This window comes from Panthera pardus, unplaced genomic scaffold, assembly GCF_024362965.1.
Source record: "Panthera pardus isolate Hobbes unplaced genomic scaffold, ASM2436296v1 HiC_scaffold_13, whole genome shotgun sequence".
Classification (NCBI taxonomy): domain Eukaryota; kingdom Metazoa; phylum Chordata; class Mammalia; order Carnivora; family Felidae; genus Panthera; species Panthera pardus.
In genome coordinates this window covers 21,617,855-21,635,493 of record NW_026526688.1, presented here as the reverse complement: position 1 = coordinate 21,635,493, position 17,639 = coordinate 21,617,855, and the positions used below count along the sequence as shown (strand labels likewise).

Here is a 17,639-nt window from a genome sequence, read left to right as displayed (position 1 = left end):
AAAAAAATTTTTTTGTAGATTTTGACGTAAGAAGGTAACACCTAGAGGTGATGGAACTTATCTTTTTGCACACAGATGTTGATAACATTGTTTTTCAACATTACCCAAAAAGGTTTTAAATTACATAAGTAAAGTAATATAAGAATAAACTCTGAAAAAATTCAAACAAGACAGTTAAAATTCTTCCTGACTGTTAACAGTTTTTAAATAATAATCAGATAGTTCATTTTAAATTATAGCAGGATAATTTTAGTTGAATGTAATGTAGCACATGGAATTTTTTTTTTAAGTTTTTATTTTAATAATCACCTGGTCCTCATCATGGCAAGTGCCTTCCTTAATCCCCATTGCCGGTTAACACCCCCCCCCCCCCCCCCCCCCGGCTCTGGTAAACATTAGTTTGTTCTCTATAGTAGAGTCTGTTTCTTGGTTTGTCTTTGTCTCTTTTTTCCCCTTTGCTCATTTGTTTTGTTTCTTGAATTCCGCATATGAGTGAAATTGTATGGTATTTGTCTTTCTCTGACTGATTTATTTCACTTAGCATTATACTCTCTAGCTCCATCCATGTCATTGCAAATGGCAATATTTCATTCTTTTTTATGGCTGAATAATATCCCATTGCATATATGTACCACATCTTCTTTATCCATTCATCAGTGACAGACACTTGGGCTGCTTCCAGATCTTGGCTATTGTAAATAACGCTGCTGTAAACATAGGGGTGTATGTATCCCTTTGAATTAGTGTTTTTGTATTCTTTGGGTAAATAGTAGTGCGATTGCTGGATGGTAGGGGTAGTTCTATTTTTGACTTTTTGAGGAACCTCCATACTGTTTTCCACAGTAGCTGCACCAGTTTGCATTCCCACCAACAGTGCAAGAGGGTTCCTTTTTCTCCACATCCTCACCAACTCCTGTTGTTTCTTGTGTTGTTGATTTTAGTCATTCTGACAGGTGTGAGGTGATATCTCATTGTAATTTGATTTGCATTTCCCTGATGGTAAGTGATGATGAGCATCTTTTTATGTGTCTGTTGACCGTCAGGATGTCTTCTTTGGAAAAGTGTCTGTTCATGTCTTTTGCCCATTTTTAATTTGGATTATTTGTTTTTTGGGTGTTGATTTGTATAATTTGAATACTAACCCTTTACTGGATATGTCATTTGCAAATATCTTCTTCCATTCCACAGATTGCTTCTTAGTTTTACTGATTGTTTCGTTTGCTGTGCGGAAACTTTTTATTTTGATGTCATCCCAATAGTTTATTTTTGCCTTTGTTTCCCTTGCCTCAGAGGACCTATCTAGAAAAAAAATGCTATGGCTGATGTCAGAGAAATCACTGCCTGTGCTCTCTTCTAGGATTTTTATGGTTTCAGTTCTCACATTTAGATCTTTAATACATTTTGAATTTATTTTTGTGTATGGTGTAAGAAAGTGGTCCAGTTGCGTTCTTTTGCACGTAGCTGTCCACTTTTCCCAACACCGTTTGTTAAAGAGACTGTCTTTTTCCCATTGCATATTTTTTGCATCCTTTGTCATAAATTAATTGATCAAATAATTGTGGGTTTTCCGTTCTATTCTATTGATCCGTGTGTGTATTTTTGTGCTGATACCATACTGTTTTGATCACCGCATCTTTGTAATGTAATGTGAAGTCCGAAATTGTGGTGCCTCCAGCTTTGTTTTGGCTATTTGGTGTCTTTTGTGGTTCCATACACATTTTAGGATTGTTTGTTCTAGTTCTGTGAAAAATACTCTTGGTATTTTGATAGGGATTGCATTGGGTGTGTAGATTGCATGGGGTAGTATAGGTATTTTGATAGTATTTGTTCTAATCCATGAACCTGGAAAGACTTTCCATTTCTTTGTGTCATCTTCAGTTTCTTTAATCAGTGTTTCATAGTTTTCAGAATATGGGTCTTTCACCTCTTTGGTTAGGTTTGTTCCTAGGTATCTTATTATTTTTGGTGCAATTTTAAATGGGATTGTGGGGTTTTTTTTAATTTAAAGACTAACTTTATGTTTATGAAAGATTATAAACAAAAATCTTATTTCTACATTGTTTTGATTTCCTATGAATTATTTACCCACTTTGATTTGAGAGTTTTGTTTTTTTTCCCCCCCAGCATATTTTAAAATAGAGATAATCACCATCTGGAGAGAACCTAGCATTGTCCCCCAAACTTACCACTTAAAATTCAACTATAAGTGTAAAAAATATAAACTTGGCATTAAAAAATGTAAAATATGTGATTAAATTTGTGTATTAATTATATGTTGAAATAATATTTTTGATATATTAGGTAAAATAATGTATTTTATTAGAATTAATTTCCCTGTTTCTTTTTATGTCTTTGTAAAATTTTAGAGAGATTAGAGAGATAGTGAGAGCCAGGCAGAGGCGCATAGGGAGAGAAAGAGAGAATCTCAAGCAGGCTCCATACTCAGCATGGAGCCCGATGCGGGGCTTGATCCCACAACACTGGGATCATGACCTGAGCTGAAATCAAGAGTTGGACGCTCACCCAGCTGAGCCACCCAGGCGCCCCATATTTTCATGTCTTTTAACATAGCTCCCAGAGAATCTAAAAATATACATGTGGGTCACATTATATTTCTGCTGGATAATACTGCCTTCCACTGTAATGCTTTGCATGAGCCAGTGATACTGTGTAGCTTTCCCTAGTATGTTGCTGTGAGACTTCTTCATTTAGGAGCTGAGGCTGCCATGCCATTAATCTCTGTGGTGTCTGAAAAAAAGAGTTGTAAGGGGATGACTGAGAACTTATTTCAGTATTGAAAACAATTCCAAATAGGCCTTGTTGAAAAAACCTCATCTGGGGCGCCTGGGTGGCTTAGTCAGTTAAGCATTCAACTTCAGCTCAGGTCATGATCTCACAGATCGTGGGTTCGAGCCCCGCATCGGGCTCTGTGCTGACAGCTCGGAGCCTGGAGCCTGCTTCGGATTCTGTGTCTCCCTCTCTCTCTTCCCCTCCCCGCTTGAGCTCGCTCTCTCTCTCTCTCTCTCAAAAAATAAACATTAAAAAATAATAATAATAAAGAAGAAAAAAGCCTCATCTTAATCTTAGTTTATAGCAACTGTTTCCTGTTTCAGAGATCACATTAACGAATATAACAGTGGTAATTATTTGTTGCAAGGACTTTTTCCAAATTTTAAATGCATTAATTTGGTTTTACTGATCCTGTGACCCACTTAATAACTGTCTTCCTGTAATTTTGGTAGACTGCTTGCATCTTGTAAGATGTCTGTGTACTGAAATAGCATATCCAGATCAGACATCCATCATTGTCTTTGATATGTGTATATTAGAGAAGAAAGGATCAGGACTTCTATTACAAGAATTAAAATTCTGAATTGGAAGTACTTCTAGTACTCACTTCTAATCTTGTATCTCACAACAGTGAACAATTTGAACAACTAATAGAGTTTATTCACATATTTCTAAAATGTGTTTCTCATAAAACTAAAATGTGGTTGTATCCTCTCGTACTTATCCTGGTGGGGTACAGGAAATAAGTTGATTTACCTGTGGTATGCACTCTGTTTACTTGGATAGAAATGGACATATTTTTGCACCCTTTGTGAGCTTTCCTATCATTACTAGCAATTGTGAAAGTCTTCGAAAAATTCCCCCCAAAGATTCTGTATTCTTGAGAAATCTCTTTTGAAAACTGAGGCCGGGGGCAGCTGACTGGCTTAGTTGGTGGACAGTGCAATTCTTGATCTCGGGGTCGTGAGTTCATGCCCCACATTGGGTGTAGAAATTACTTTTAAAAGAAAGGTAGGAAGAGAGGCAGGGAGGAAGGAAGGGAGGGAGCAAGGAATAAGGAAAGAATAAAAGAAAGAAAGAAAACTGGGGCTATAAGCAACTCATCCTATTTTTGTATTTACACAAGAGAACATCTCATTTTTACCAAATTCAAATTCGCTATGCTTTTTAGAAGTTAAATTTGGATAGATGATAAGAGCTGTTTAATTGTATATTCAATTCAGTGGTAAATCTAAGACTAAGTGGAACTTTTTGTCCCTAGCAATCCGATATTGTGATAGATGCCAACTCATAAAACCAGACCGCTGCCATCACTGTTCTGTCTGTGACAAGTAAGAAAACCTTTTACTTCTGAAATGTCTACATGTGGTGTTCCTCTTAATTAATACTGTTTCTTTCCTTACTGTTTTCCAGATCATTTCTTTAATTGTGCTTCTGATTTATTTAGGAAATAGAACCAGTATAATCACTTGCATTAATGTGAGTGTGGCTAGGGCCACACTCACTTAATTGTCCCTCCCTGCCCCCCCCCCCCCGCCCCGCCCCGGATTCACATGGATGTGAGTTAAGTACACGAGTTTTGACAGCTCAGACTTGGCTAGTTCTGTTTAACAAATGCTTCTGTGACTCTTTATCATCTTTATAGAGATAGCTCATTTGACTTCATGACAATTAGATATTATAGATTCTTACTACACCACAGGGACAGTGCTCCTTATCTTAAAGATTGACATTAAAGGAAAAGGTTCATCCAGACTTTCTGTAAACCTGTTGACATTTTGCACTTTCTTTAACCTAAGATACTTGTGTGTTAACATATTGCATTGTTTGCAAAAAATGAGGTATTTTATTTGTATTTTAAAGCGTGTATATTTTTAAAGTTCTATAATTATATCATAATTAAAATTGGCTGTCATGTTTATTTGAGCTGAAGACTTTATTATTCAACTTTTAGATAAGTAAGCAATTTTGCAGTATTTTACTTGCCACAACTCTTTTTTATATGACTTTTATATTTGCTTTTTATACTTTAATGGGGCTAAAATTTTATGGTGTTAAGTTTTGTGTGTGTGTTTTTTTAGATGTATTTTGAAGATGGATCATCATTGCCCTTGGTGAGTATAGATCTGTATTCAAACAGGTTTCTGTCCCTTACAACTTAATAAATTGAATCATTTATCTGTTTAAATCTTCTTATAAATCTTGCCTTAGCTGACCCAGGAGGTACTTTCAGATTTAGTTTTTAGTATTTGTTAAATTAGCTCAAGGGAGCTTTTTTTATTCGGAAGAATTTCCATGAAATAACTTCAAAACTAGTAGGTAAACAGTATAAAAGTTAGTCATATTTGCTTAGAACAAATGGTTTTCTTTGTATGCACATGCCTAAATACAGAGATCCTGAAACACTTCCCAGAAACTACACCAAAATGTATTCATAAATTATACACAATACTTCACTGGAAGTTTTGAATAATGAATTAATTCATCTAAAACTTTAACAATTTATTTTAACTAGAACTTGACATTGAGGAGTAGAATAGCAAATACACAAATATACACATATGGGTTTCCAGGGACACCTGTGTGGCTCAGTCGGTTAAATGTCTGACTTCGGCTCAGGTCTTGAGCCCACGGTCCACGCGTTTGAGCCCGACATCGGATTCTGCTGTCAGGGCACAGCCCACTTCAGATCCTCTGTCCCCCAGTTGCTTTCTCTCGTTCTCTCTCTCTCTCTCCCCCTCTCAAAAATAAACGTTAAAATTTTTTTTAAAGTAAACAAGTGTTTCTACTTAGAACGCATTAATATTTTAGAAAATAATTTTAGATCAGGCAGCTGAACAAAGGGTTATTTGAAAGGTCTAATTAAGTAATGAGGGTTGATTTTTTTCTACCCCTCTCTGTAATTTTTCTTCTCAAGGTGCACATACCTGTGACAGCTACACTGAGGTTACCAGTGGCTTGGATTTGGACACGAGGCATGATTACTGTACAAGCCTTGTCTTCTTTCAGGGGTGACCCCCAGAGAAAGGTAGACATGCTCACCAATGTTTGTCAGGTGTTGGTGGAAACATTCAAGGAATGATTCAGCTGCGGGAAATCATAGGGAAATGTCAGGTTCACGGTACTTTCTCTCTGGGAAATGTCAGGTTCACGGTACTTTCTCTCTCTAAATACCTCTTCCTTTTCTCCACCTAGGGTTTCTTCTTTCAAATGTTAAGGCAAGTTAATGCCTGTGAGAATAATGTTCTTCTCAAGGAAAGATCCCAGTAAATAGCCTCCCCTGATATTAATGTTCATTTGTAGCCATTCTTTTGCTTTCCTCATTCTTTCATTCGTTGTATTCTCTTTCTCAGCAAGTAGCCCCCCCCCCCGCCCCCCGCATATCCTCAATTGTAAGTTTCTTAATCTTCCTTACATTCCTCTGTTGATCCCTCTAGTAGGTCATGTTGTCAGTTCCTCACCACATCCCCACAACCTGTCTGCGGGTTCACTGCACCTGAATAGTTCCCCTGCCCGTGGCAGCTCCCTGCCTCAAGCACCGCAATTTCTTTTCTTCTCCGCCTGAGGGCTCTTTTCCACCTGAGGGGGTTGATTCGGCTGCTAAGCTGGACAGTCCCCAAGTGCCAGGCCTTTCATGCACCCACAGGCCACCCTCAACCAGCAAGGGCCTGGCCATCAACACATGGTGCCTTGGCTTTTCTCCCTTCCTTGTTTCAAATACACTGTATCCAGGTTCTTGTCCAGGGGCTGCTCTCGGGGGAGCCCGTACTGAGATACCCCTCTTTTCTGAATAGCTATGTATTCTAGGGAAAACTTAGCAGGGTGGGCAAGAACTCAGGGACCTAGAGTTGACTTTGATTTTTCTGACCTAAAGTAATAGGAGATTGTGATGGTAATGGATGGAAAGGTGGAAACAATCCGTATTAATCCCAAGCTTTGCACACCTATAAATCTTACCGCGCTCTTGCTATCCTCACTACAGCACAAAAATAGGAAATAATAATTTGCAATGATAGCAGCTTTTTCTAAATCTGCAATTAATTTGGCTTTGTAAGAGGCTTCTAGCACAATCTGACAATCTTCCACATTTTGACAGATCTTGTTAAATAAGTGAAGGGGAACAGATCTAAAGCTCTGGAGGTTTTAAACTATCTTTTTTAAAAAGTTTATTTATTTTGAGAGAGAGAGAGAACGAGCAGTGGAGGGGCAGAGAGAGAGAGAGAGAGAGAGAGAGAGAGAGAGAGAATCACAAGCAGGCTCTGAGCCGTCAGTGCAAAGGACTCTGGAGGGTTTAAAAGCGGGCTCGGATTGCGTAGCTGTACCTCCGCGTTATCATGCTCACTCTTCATGGCCACGTGGAAGCTGTTGAATGAACCGGCCGCAGTACCTGTCAACTTCTGTGTCATTGCTTCTCTGGGCTGTTGTGTCTCCTGTGATAGCCACCGTTGTCACAGCCACTGCCTTAGCTCTGGGCCCACCCTTGCAGCAAGCAGTAGCCAGGTCGGTTTGTGAAGGGATGAGTGCCAGCGGCCTAGTATTTGTCTGGTGCCAGCTGCATGGAGCAGTCATTTCATTTACGTACTTTAAATTTCAAATTAAAATTTTAAATTAAAAAATTTAGGGGCGCCTGGGTGGCTCAGTCGGTTGAGCGTCCTACTTGGGCTCAGGTCATGATCTCACGGTCCGTGAGTTCGAGCCCCGCGTCGGGCTTCGTGCTGACAGCTCAGAGCCTGGAGCCTGCTTCCGATTCTGTGTCTCCCTCTCTCTCTGTCCTTCCCCTACTCATTCTCTCTCTCTCTCTCTCTCTCTCTCTCTCTCTCAAATAAATAAACATTAAAAAAAAAATACTCTCTGGACCTACTGATATATATGGAGCTGTCTGGTTCTTTTTTTACTGGTTGTATGATATTCCATTATGTAAGCTGTTTTTATTTAACCAAGCTTAAACAACCATTTGAGTTGAGTTTTAGGCTTAGGTTATGATCCCAGGGTTGTGGGATCGAGCCCCATGTCAGGCTCCACATTGAGGAGGGACCCTGCAGCTGCTTAAGATTCCCTCGGGCGGGAGGGGGGGGGGGGTGGAGGGGTGGGGGTTGGGCCTGGGTGGCTCAGTCGGTTGAGCATCCTACTTGGGCTCAGGTCATGATCTCACAGTCTGTGAGTTCGAGCCCCGTGTCAGGCTCTGTGCTGACAGCTCAGAGCCTGGAGCCTGCTTCCGATTCTGTGTCTCCCTCTCTCTCTCTGCCTCTATCCTGCTCATGGTCTGTCTCTCTCTGTCTCAAAAATAAAGAAAAACGTTTAAAAAAATTAAATTAAAAAATTTATAGGTGATACATACATACTCATGGTACTCAATTTAAAAATTAAAAAAAAGTACAAGTGTTCTTCTCAGTGCCCTCTCCCCCTTTCTGCTCCTGCTTACAAGAACGTGTTGCTAAACGTCACGTGCACATTTCTGACATAAATGTGGAGGTGGGTGCGTTACGTGTTTTTGTACACACGTAAAAATATTTTACACATTGTTTTCACACAAGTGGTTCCATTAAGGACTGGGTTTGTGCCTTTTTTTTTTTTTTTTTTTTCTCTCCACTTAATATATCCTGGAAAATTTTCCCTATCCGTATATAAATAACCTTTTTTTATGGTCATTTTGGGAATACAACAGTCATTCATTAAAAGATCTTCAGGATGTTCCAAACTCTTATTAGGCAGGTCTTGTATATAATTTTGAAGTGCAGTAACTGTCAACTTTGAGCATCTGAAAAATCAGAAAACTATGCTTGTTTGTCGTCAATGATTTCAGCTTCTCTGCTGTGGCCAGTTGAGATTACCCATAAGGGTGCTGGAGTTCAACATCACACTTCTGTTTTAACTGAAACAGCGATGGATCTTGTAGTCAGAAGTGTTTTTTTCTTTTAAAAAAATTTTTTAATGTTTATTTATTTTTGAGAGAGAGACAGACAGAGCATGAGTGTGGGAGGAGACAGAGAGAGAGGGAGACGCAGAATCAGAAGCAGGCTCCAGGCTCTGAGCTGTTAGCACAGAGCCTGACACGGGGCTCGAACCCACAAACTGCGAAATCATGACCTGGGCCAAAGTCGGATGCCCAACCGAATGAGCCACCCAGGCACCCCAGAACTGTTTTTTCTTTTAATATAAAATTTTCATTAATGTTTATTTTCTTAATGATCTGTTTTGACATGCTTGCCAAAGATTAGGTAATGCTAATTAAATTCGATAATTTTAGCTTCATTTTGTTGAGCACCTATAATGTGCTAGAGACCGTATACACACACACACACACACACACACACACACACACACACACACACACACATATATATAATCTGTAATTCTTGTAATAATCACAGAAATTATAGAAATTATTTGTCCCTGGGAACCTGGGTGGCTTAGTTGGCTGAGTGTCCAACTCTTAATTTCAGTTCAGGTCTTAATCTCAGGGTCATGGGATCAAGCCCCATGTCAGGCTTTGCGCTGAGTGTGGAGCCTGCTTAAGATTCTCCCTCCCACCCCGCGCCCCCCGCTCCCATTCATCTCCCCGACTTGCTTGCTTGCTTTCTTTAAAAAAAAAATTTTGTAAAGAAATTATTTATCCCATTTTAAAGAGGAGGGGTAAGTGGGGCTCAGAAAAGTTAAAGAGTGGGCTTAAAGTCCCATGGCAAGATTGTTGGACTCCAAAGGCCACGTTCTTTCCTTTTTCTTTTTTCTATATTATGTTCTTTTTCCAATTTAGAATCAGAAAGTCTTTTTTCTGAATCAGAGCCAACAGCTGTTTGCACTGAATTTTAAACAACACACAAAGGATATTTACCACAATCATGTTTTATTTCTCTATATAAAATCATTCAGACACAGAATACATTCTCTTCCTTTTAATTTTTTTTATTAAATATAATTTATTGTCAAATTGGCTTCCATACAAACCCAGTGCTCATGCCAACAGGTGCCCTCCTCAATGCCCATCACCCACCCTCCCCTCCCTCCCACCTCCCATCAACCCTCAGTTTGTTCTCAGTATCCAAGTCTCTTATGGTTTGGCTCCCTCCCTCTCTGTAACTTTTTTCCCCCTTCCCCTCCCCCATGGTCTTCCGTTAAGTTTCTCAGGATCCACGTATGAATGAAAACATATGGTATCTGTCTTTCTCTGCCTGACTTATTTCACTTAGCATAATACCTTCCATTTCCCTCCACATTGCTACAAAAGGCCATATTTCATTCTTTCTCATTGCCAAGTAGTATTCCATTGTGTATATAAACCACAATTTCTTTATCCATTCACCAGTTGTTGGACACTTAGGCTCTTTCCATAATTTGGCTATTGTTGAAAGACCTGTTATAAACATTGGGGCACAAATGCCCCTATGCATCAGCACTCCTGTATCCCTTGGGTAAATTCCTAGCAGTGCTACTGATGGCTCATAGGGTAGATCTATGTTTAATTTTTTGAGGAACCTCCACACCGTTTTCCAGAGCAGCTGCACCAGTTTGCATTCCCACCAACAGTGCAAGAGGCTTCCCATTTTTCCACATCCTCTCCAACATCTATAGTCTCCTGATTTGTTCATTTTGGCCACTCTGACCGGTGTGAGGTGGTATCTCAGTGTGGTTTTGATTTGTATTTCCCTGATGAGAAGTGATATTGAACATTTTTTCATGTGTCAGTTGGCCATCTGGATGTCTTCTTTAGGGAAGTGTCTATTCATGTCTCCTGCCCATTTCCTCACTGGATTGTTTTTCAGGTGTAGAGTTTGGTGAGTTCTTTATAGATTTTGGATACTAGCCCTTTACACACTATGTCATTTGCAAATATCTTTTCCCATTCAGTCGTTGCCTTTTAGTTTTGTTGATTGTTTCCTTTGCTGTGCAGAAGCTTTTTATCTTGATGAGGGCCCAATAGTTCATTTTTGCTTTTAATTCCCTTGCCTTTGGAGATGTGTCGAGTAAGAAATTGCTACGGCTGAGGTCAGAGAGGTTTTTTCCTGCTTTTTCCTCTAGGGTTTTGATAGTTTCCTTCTCACATTCAGGTCCTTCATCCATTTTGAGTTTATTTTTGTGAATGGTGTAAGAAAGTGGTCTAGTTTCATTCTTCTGCATGTTGCTGTCCAGTTACGTTCTCTTCCTTTTCAAATTGAGTCTACAAAGGAGTAGAGAGTTAAAACATTTCATCAAAGCTGTCTGTTATGAAGAGACATTTTATTACTATATTTCTTAAAGTGTAAAGTACATATCAAACTCTAAAATACTTGGTCTTTGTTTACTGACTTTCTCTTCTGTTTCCTAAGTGACAGTTAAGGTTACATTTCATCATGCTCCTAAGTAGAAGTCAAAGTAAGTTAAATTCAATGTTATAAAATCTTCTACTTTTCATAAAAATGCTATGTACCATTTAATACCAAACCTGCTTCTTACATTCCCATAGGAAAAGAAACAATCTTTCCTATCCCTTCTTATCTTCCCCTGGTCCACAAAAGAGTCATTGTCTTTGCCCCCATTGTCCAGAGTATTAAGGCACCCCAGCTTCCATGTAACCATTCTCTCCTCTAGAAACCAACACAAGGAAGCTAAGGGATTATCCTGCATCCTTTTTGACAGAATGCAATTACAGTAGGCTTGTTTGGAACTCTCTGCAATATTATTTCTTGCCATTGTTTCATTCAGATGTCACAAAAGGCAATCTCAGCAATTGGTTTACACTCACACTAGAATCATAACTGTTTTCATACAATGTGCACCCACAAGTTTTGCCTTCATTATTAATTATTTGCAATATACAATACCTTTATGTTCCAGAATTACTAACTCTAATGCCGTTCCCTTTACCTTATGATTTTTGAGGTAGACGATATAAACATTTTTCTTCCCCCCCCCCAAATTTTCCATTTATTCATAAGCCAGATAAAGGCTTACCTTTTTACTTTTTTTTAATTAAAGTTTTTTTAATTGTAAGAACACTTACACAACACTTACCCTTTTAACAAATTCTTTTTTTTTTTAATTTTAACGTTTATTTATTTTTGAGACAGAGAGAGACAGAGCATGAACAGGGGAGGGGCAGAGAGAGAGGGAGACACAGAATCTGAAACAGGCTCCAGGCTCTGAGCTGTCAGCACAGAGCCCGACGCGGGGCTCGAACTCACGAACTGTGAGATCATGACCTGAGCTGAAGTCGGACGCTTAACCGACCGAGCCACCCAGGCGCCCCTCTTTTAACAAATTCTTAAGTTCACACTACAGTGTTGTTAGCTATAGGTACAGTGTTCACCACAGACCTCTGGGGCTTATTTATCTTGTATAATTGGGTAAACATTTTTCATATGTACACTTCTACTTTAAAAATCTAAAAAGAAAAATGCCTTAGTTTGTTAGCAAAGTCAACAGAGAATGAGGTCACTTTGCTAACATTAGAGTAAGCAAAAGACATTTGAGGCCAGGAAACAATACATGTATGTTCTTTGCACTGGGTTTATTGTACCAGTTAACAAAGTTAACTCACCCATTGAAGATGCCAGCCATTTCCACTTAGGGGTTGTGTCACGTTTACAACGAGATCATCCTGTAGTTCCCTGTCTTTATCAAAAAGAAAATAAAACAAATTTTTTAAGTTTATTTATTTATTTTGAGAGAAACAGAGACAGCGCCAGTAGGGGAGGGGCAGAGAGAGAGGGAGGGAGAGAGAGAGCCTCCTAAACTGGCCCTGCCCTATCAGCACAGAGCCTGACGCAGGGCTTCAAGTCAAGAAACTGTGAGATCAGGGCCTGAGCCGAAACCAAGAATCAGACGCTTAACTGACTGAGCCACCCAGGCGCCTGAAAATTAAAAAAAATAATAATAAAAAAATTAGAAAAATTGATAGAAGAGTGTGGCTATGAAGTATGAGTTGTATTTGTATTTATGTTTATTGATATATAATAGTTTGAATTCTTACCCCTCCTCCCAGATATACTTTAGCGTGAGAACTGAGAATTATCAATCTCCATGTTTGGAATCAAAGGCTATAAAGCCCACCTCCGGAATGTTTATCTTGCAGATAAGGAAAATGAAAGTCTCGCAGACTATTCCACTTGGCCAGGGCCACATAATTGTCAAGTGGCAGTTTTACGTTATGATCCCCGCAGTTTGGTTCTCAATCCTATTTCTTTTCTTAAACCTCCGCTTGATAATCTGTTTACTTCAGTGGTGTGCTGATGGCATGCAAGCAGTTTGTGAAGATATTTCATCTAATTCGGGAAAACCTGAAAGATTTGAAGTTACTTAATCATAGTTAGAAATTAAATCCAAAGGTGAGAAAGAAAAAGAACATAGCATGTTCCTCTTGTCTGCCTGACTTCATTCGGTTTCTCCCCAGCTCTGTGTTTTTAGGCATGTGCTTATTTGCATAAATGGACACGATACACAGCTATCGGTCCATGATTGATTAAAGCAAAAAATCTAAACAAATTCTTTTGTGAAATGGATTTTTTAATGGTTGTATGTGGAAAGAAATCTTACGAGTCATGCTTAAAGAAATGCCAATGAATTTTAAATGACAGGAAACCAAATACTGTGTTCAGGATGAGCATATGTATACCTAGGTTGAACGTGCACAACTGACTGAAACTGTTGTTTTTGTTTTCTTAACAGGGTGAACAATTGTGTTGGATTTTCAAATTATAAATTTTTCCTCCTTTTCTTGGCTTATTCTCTGCTGTACTGCCTTTTTATTGCTGCTACAGATTTACAGTATTTTATCAAATTTTGGACAGTAAGTCAATACCTTGGTGTCTTTTTGTGGTATATAAAAGTACATAATAGATTTTCAGTAATCAAGTTATTTCAGACACAGATTTCATAAAACAGAGTTCATTTCTGTATAGTCAATCCTCATTGCTCACAGATTCTGTATTTGTGAATTCTCCTGCTTGCTAAAATTTATCTGTAATCCCAAAGTCAGTACTCGCAGAGCTTTTGTGGTCATTTGCAGACATGCTGAGAGTGGGAAAAATTTGACTCGACCCGTGTGCACATTCCCAGTTGAGATCAAACAAGGCAACATGCTGCTTTCTTGTTTGGCCTTCTTGTTCCCCCTTACTGTAAACAAGTATGCTTTTCATTCTGATTAGTGTCACATTTTTTGCACTTTGTACTTTTTGTTGGTGATTTTGCTATTTCAAATGTAGTGCCGAAGTGCTTGCTGTCTGGTGTTTCTAAGCAAAAGAAGACTAGAATGTGCCTTATGGAGAAAATACATGTGTTAGAGAAGTTTCCTTCAGGCATGACTTACGCTGTTTTTGGCTGTGAATCAACAATATGTACTAAATAAGATGTCAGCAAGGTGTCTTTAAGCAGAAACACACATCAAACGAGGTTGTGTATTGATCACTTGCTGAGAATATGGTGACCAGAGGCTCGCAGGAACCTAACCCTTTATTTTGCCTTTGGCATTGGATCCATAGCCACAAATTTAGTGTTCATGGCACCATTATAGAACATAACCACAGTGAATAATGAGAATTGACTCTGTTAGAAGATTTTTTTTTTTTTTGGTATTTAAAAAAATTGAAATGTTTTCTTTACATATGTAAAGATTATTTTTTAAAAGTATTATGTCTAGAATATCCTGAAATTTTATTAGGTATTGCTTGATTAGGCTTTAAGTAGCTCATTTGCTTTTAAAGGTTTATTGACTGCCTCCATGTGCCAGCTGCATCCCTAAGCACTAGGAATGCACAGGCATATATATGGACATGCTCCTAGCATGCAAGATACTCCAATGTCCAGCTTGAAGAATAGCCTCGAATGAATGTCTGAGAGATAATACCTCACTGCTTCTCATTCCTATGGATGGTTTTAGCTGCAAACCATATTCTATATATATATATGTATATATATATATATATATATACACACACACACATATATATATACATACATACATATATACACATATATGTATATGTATATATACATATGTATACATATATATACACACATATATATATATACATACATATATATACATATATACATCCGTATACTGGTCATTCCATATATATATGTGTGTATGTGGATATATATATATATATATATATATATATATGTATATGTGTATATATATATATGTATATATGTATACATATACATATATATGTATGTATACATATATACATATGTGTATTATGTATACATATATACATATATATACACATACATATATATGTATGTATGCATACATACATATATATACACATACATATATATGTATGTATGCATACATACATATATATACACATACATATATATGTATGTATGCATACATACATATATATATACACATACATATATATATATATATATATATATATATATATATACACACACACACATACATATATACATATATATATATGGAATGACCAGTTTTTACTCTGAGGACTCTGCTGTCAAAGCTGTCAGTGAGATCCGGTGACCTGTGCTAATATATGATATTGAGACAGTATGACCTTCCATCAGAAGGGGACGTCTCCTAGCAGATCTGGTGTTTCACTCAGTTTCCATAGCCCAAGCCTGGCCTTCCAGAGTGGGCGATACATAAAATGAGAGACAAACTGGTTTTGCTTTGAGATGGCCTGTTCAATCACATGCATATCGTAAGGCTTGTTTTAGGTCAGTGTTATGCACTGGTGTTGATCTTTTCTGTGATGCTGTTCCTCAAAATAGCTCGAAGCCTTACTGTGGACGTGTCAATGTATGTGTTCTTGTAGTGGATGCTGTTGTTTGTAGTAATGTAAAACACCGATAAGAATAGTAATTGTGCCAGTTAACCTTCATTTTCAGGCTTTATAATAAAACTATTTAAACATTTGTAAAGCTGTAGTATGTTAACAAAACATTTTTGAGAAGTAAATTAAAAACTATTTTATAGTTCCTTTTATCGTGCTTCCTAGTGTTATAGTTTACACATATGGTATCACAACTTTTCTATGAATCAGTTATGAAAAACAAATATCCCAAGTTTAATATCTTTTTAATATCTATATAAATTAATAGCAAACATTTTTTAATCTTATGACATATTTTTCCTCAACATTTTAACAGAAAGCCACGTATCTTTCTCCATATCTAAATTTTAAAAAAATAGAGCAGAAAAAAAATCTTACTTACAAACGTAGGGGAATACATATCCCTTTGACAAAACATTTTATTTTCTTCCTTTCTTTATAGAATGGCCTACCCGATACTCAAGCCAAGTTCCATATTATGTTTTTATTCTTTGCCGCAGCTATGTTTTCTGTCAGCTTGTCTTCTCTGTTTGGCTATCATTGTTGGCTAGTCAGCAAAAATAAATCTACATTAGGTGAGTATTCAATTGTAGTTAACAGAACTTTAAACGCATCAAAAGTTGCCATATGATTAAATGCCAACCTGTCCTGACGTGGTAAAAATCATTTTTATTTCCTACCCCATTGTATGAGAGGGTCACTTAGCCACCTACAAAGGCACTCGTTCTGTATATTTATTGACTGTCCATTGTGTGTAAAGCATTGTGTATATACAGTGGTGAGCAAGGGCAAAATAGTCTATGGGGGGCACAGAAAATCTGTAACCAAACATAAAAGTAATTACAAACTGTCAAGTGTTATATAGGAAACAAACAGGATGCTGAGGTATGAATCGAGGACTGGGACGATGGAAGGGAACCTACTTAGAGTGGCCAGGGAAGGGCTTATCAAAGCAACAAGTATATAACCTATGAAGTCTGTCATGGTAAGAGCCGTAACATCTCAGGCAGAGGAAACAGTATGTTCAAAAGCCCTACAGAGGTGGGATGCAGCTAAAACAGTACTTAATGGGAAATCCACAGCTAGCTATAAATGATTCCATTAAAAAAGAAATATCGCAAATCAGTTACTTTAAATCTTAAGGAAGTACAAAAAGAAGAGCAAAGGAAACCCAAAGCCAGCAAATGGTAGGAAATAATAAAGATTAGAAAGGAGACAACAGAAATCAAGAATTTAAAACATAGAAGTCCAGTGAAATCAATAACTGGGTCTTTGAAAATATGAACAAATTTTACAAGTTATTAGCGAGAAAGAGAAAATAGAGAAGACTTAATGAAAATCGGTAATGAAAGTGGGGATATTACTACTGAATTTACGGAAATAAAAAGGGTTATAAGTGAATACCCTGAACACCAAAAAATTAGGTAGCCCAGATGAAATGGACAAATTTCTAGAAACATACAAACTACTAATTTGACTCAAGAAGAAATATAAAACCTGAACAGACCTGTAACAAGTAAAGGGATTGAATCGGTAATCAAAAACCTCCCGACAAAGAAAAGCCCGGGACCATATGCCTTCACTGGTGAATTCTCCCAAACATTAAAATAAATAAATAAATAAAAATAACATCAATTTTTCTCAAACTCTGCCAGAAATTAGAAGACAGGATAGCACTTTGTAACTCATTCTGTGAGGCCAGGATTATCCTAATACCAAAGCCAGACAAAGACATCCAAGAAAACTACAGCCCAGTATCCCTTATGAATATAGATACAAAAATCCTCAATAAAATAAACCAAATCCAGCAGCTTATTAAAAGGATTATGTATGGTGGCCAAGAAAGATTTATCCTAAGAATGCAAAGGTGTTTCAATATGCAAAAATCAATCAATGGTAATATACCACGATAATAGAATGAAGGGAAAATAAACCACATGATCAACTCAGCTAATGCAGAGAAAGTATTTGGCAAAATCCAACACCCTTTCAGGGTAAAAACACTTAACAAGTTAGAGGCAAACGAGAATTTCTTCAGCACAAGGGGCTTCCTCAAGCCCCAAATGATAA

The 17,639-nt window shown here is 37.7% G+C and overlaps 1 protein-coding gene across 2 annotated transcripts in view; it reads left to right on the top strand.

The window, feature by feature from the left end:
- The window catches only part of ZDHHC2 (zinc finger DHHC-type palmitoyltransferase 2), a 68,690-nt gene that overhangs the window by 39,016 nt on the left and 12,035 nt on the right, over nucleotides 1–17,639 (top strand). For both annotated transcript variants that reach the window (XM_019466741.2, XM_019466742.2), the window contains exons 5-8: nucleotides 4,052–4,121; nucleotides 4,872–4,904; nucleotides 13,432–13,552; nucleotides 16,012–16,144. In XM_019466741.2, coding sequence (XP_019322286.1) covers nucleotides 4,052–4,121; nucleotides 4,872–4,904; nucleotides 13,432–13,552; nucleotides 16,012–16,144 — 357 coding nt within the window. The remainder of the gene's footprint in view (nucleotides 1–4,051; nucleotides 4,122–4,871; nucleotides 4,905–13,431; nucleotides 13,553–16,011; nucleotides 16,145–17,639) is intronic.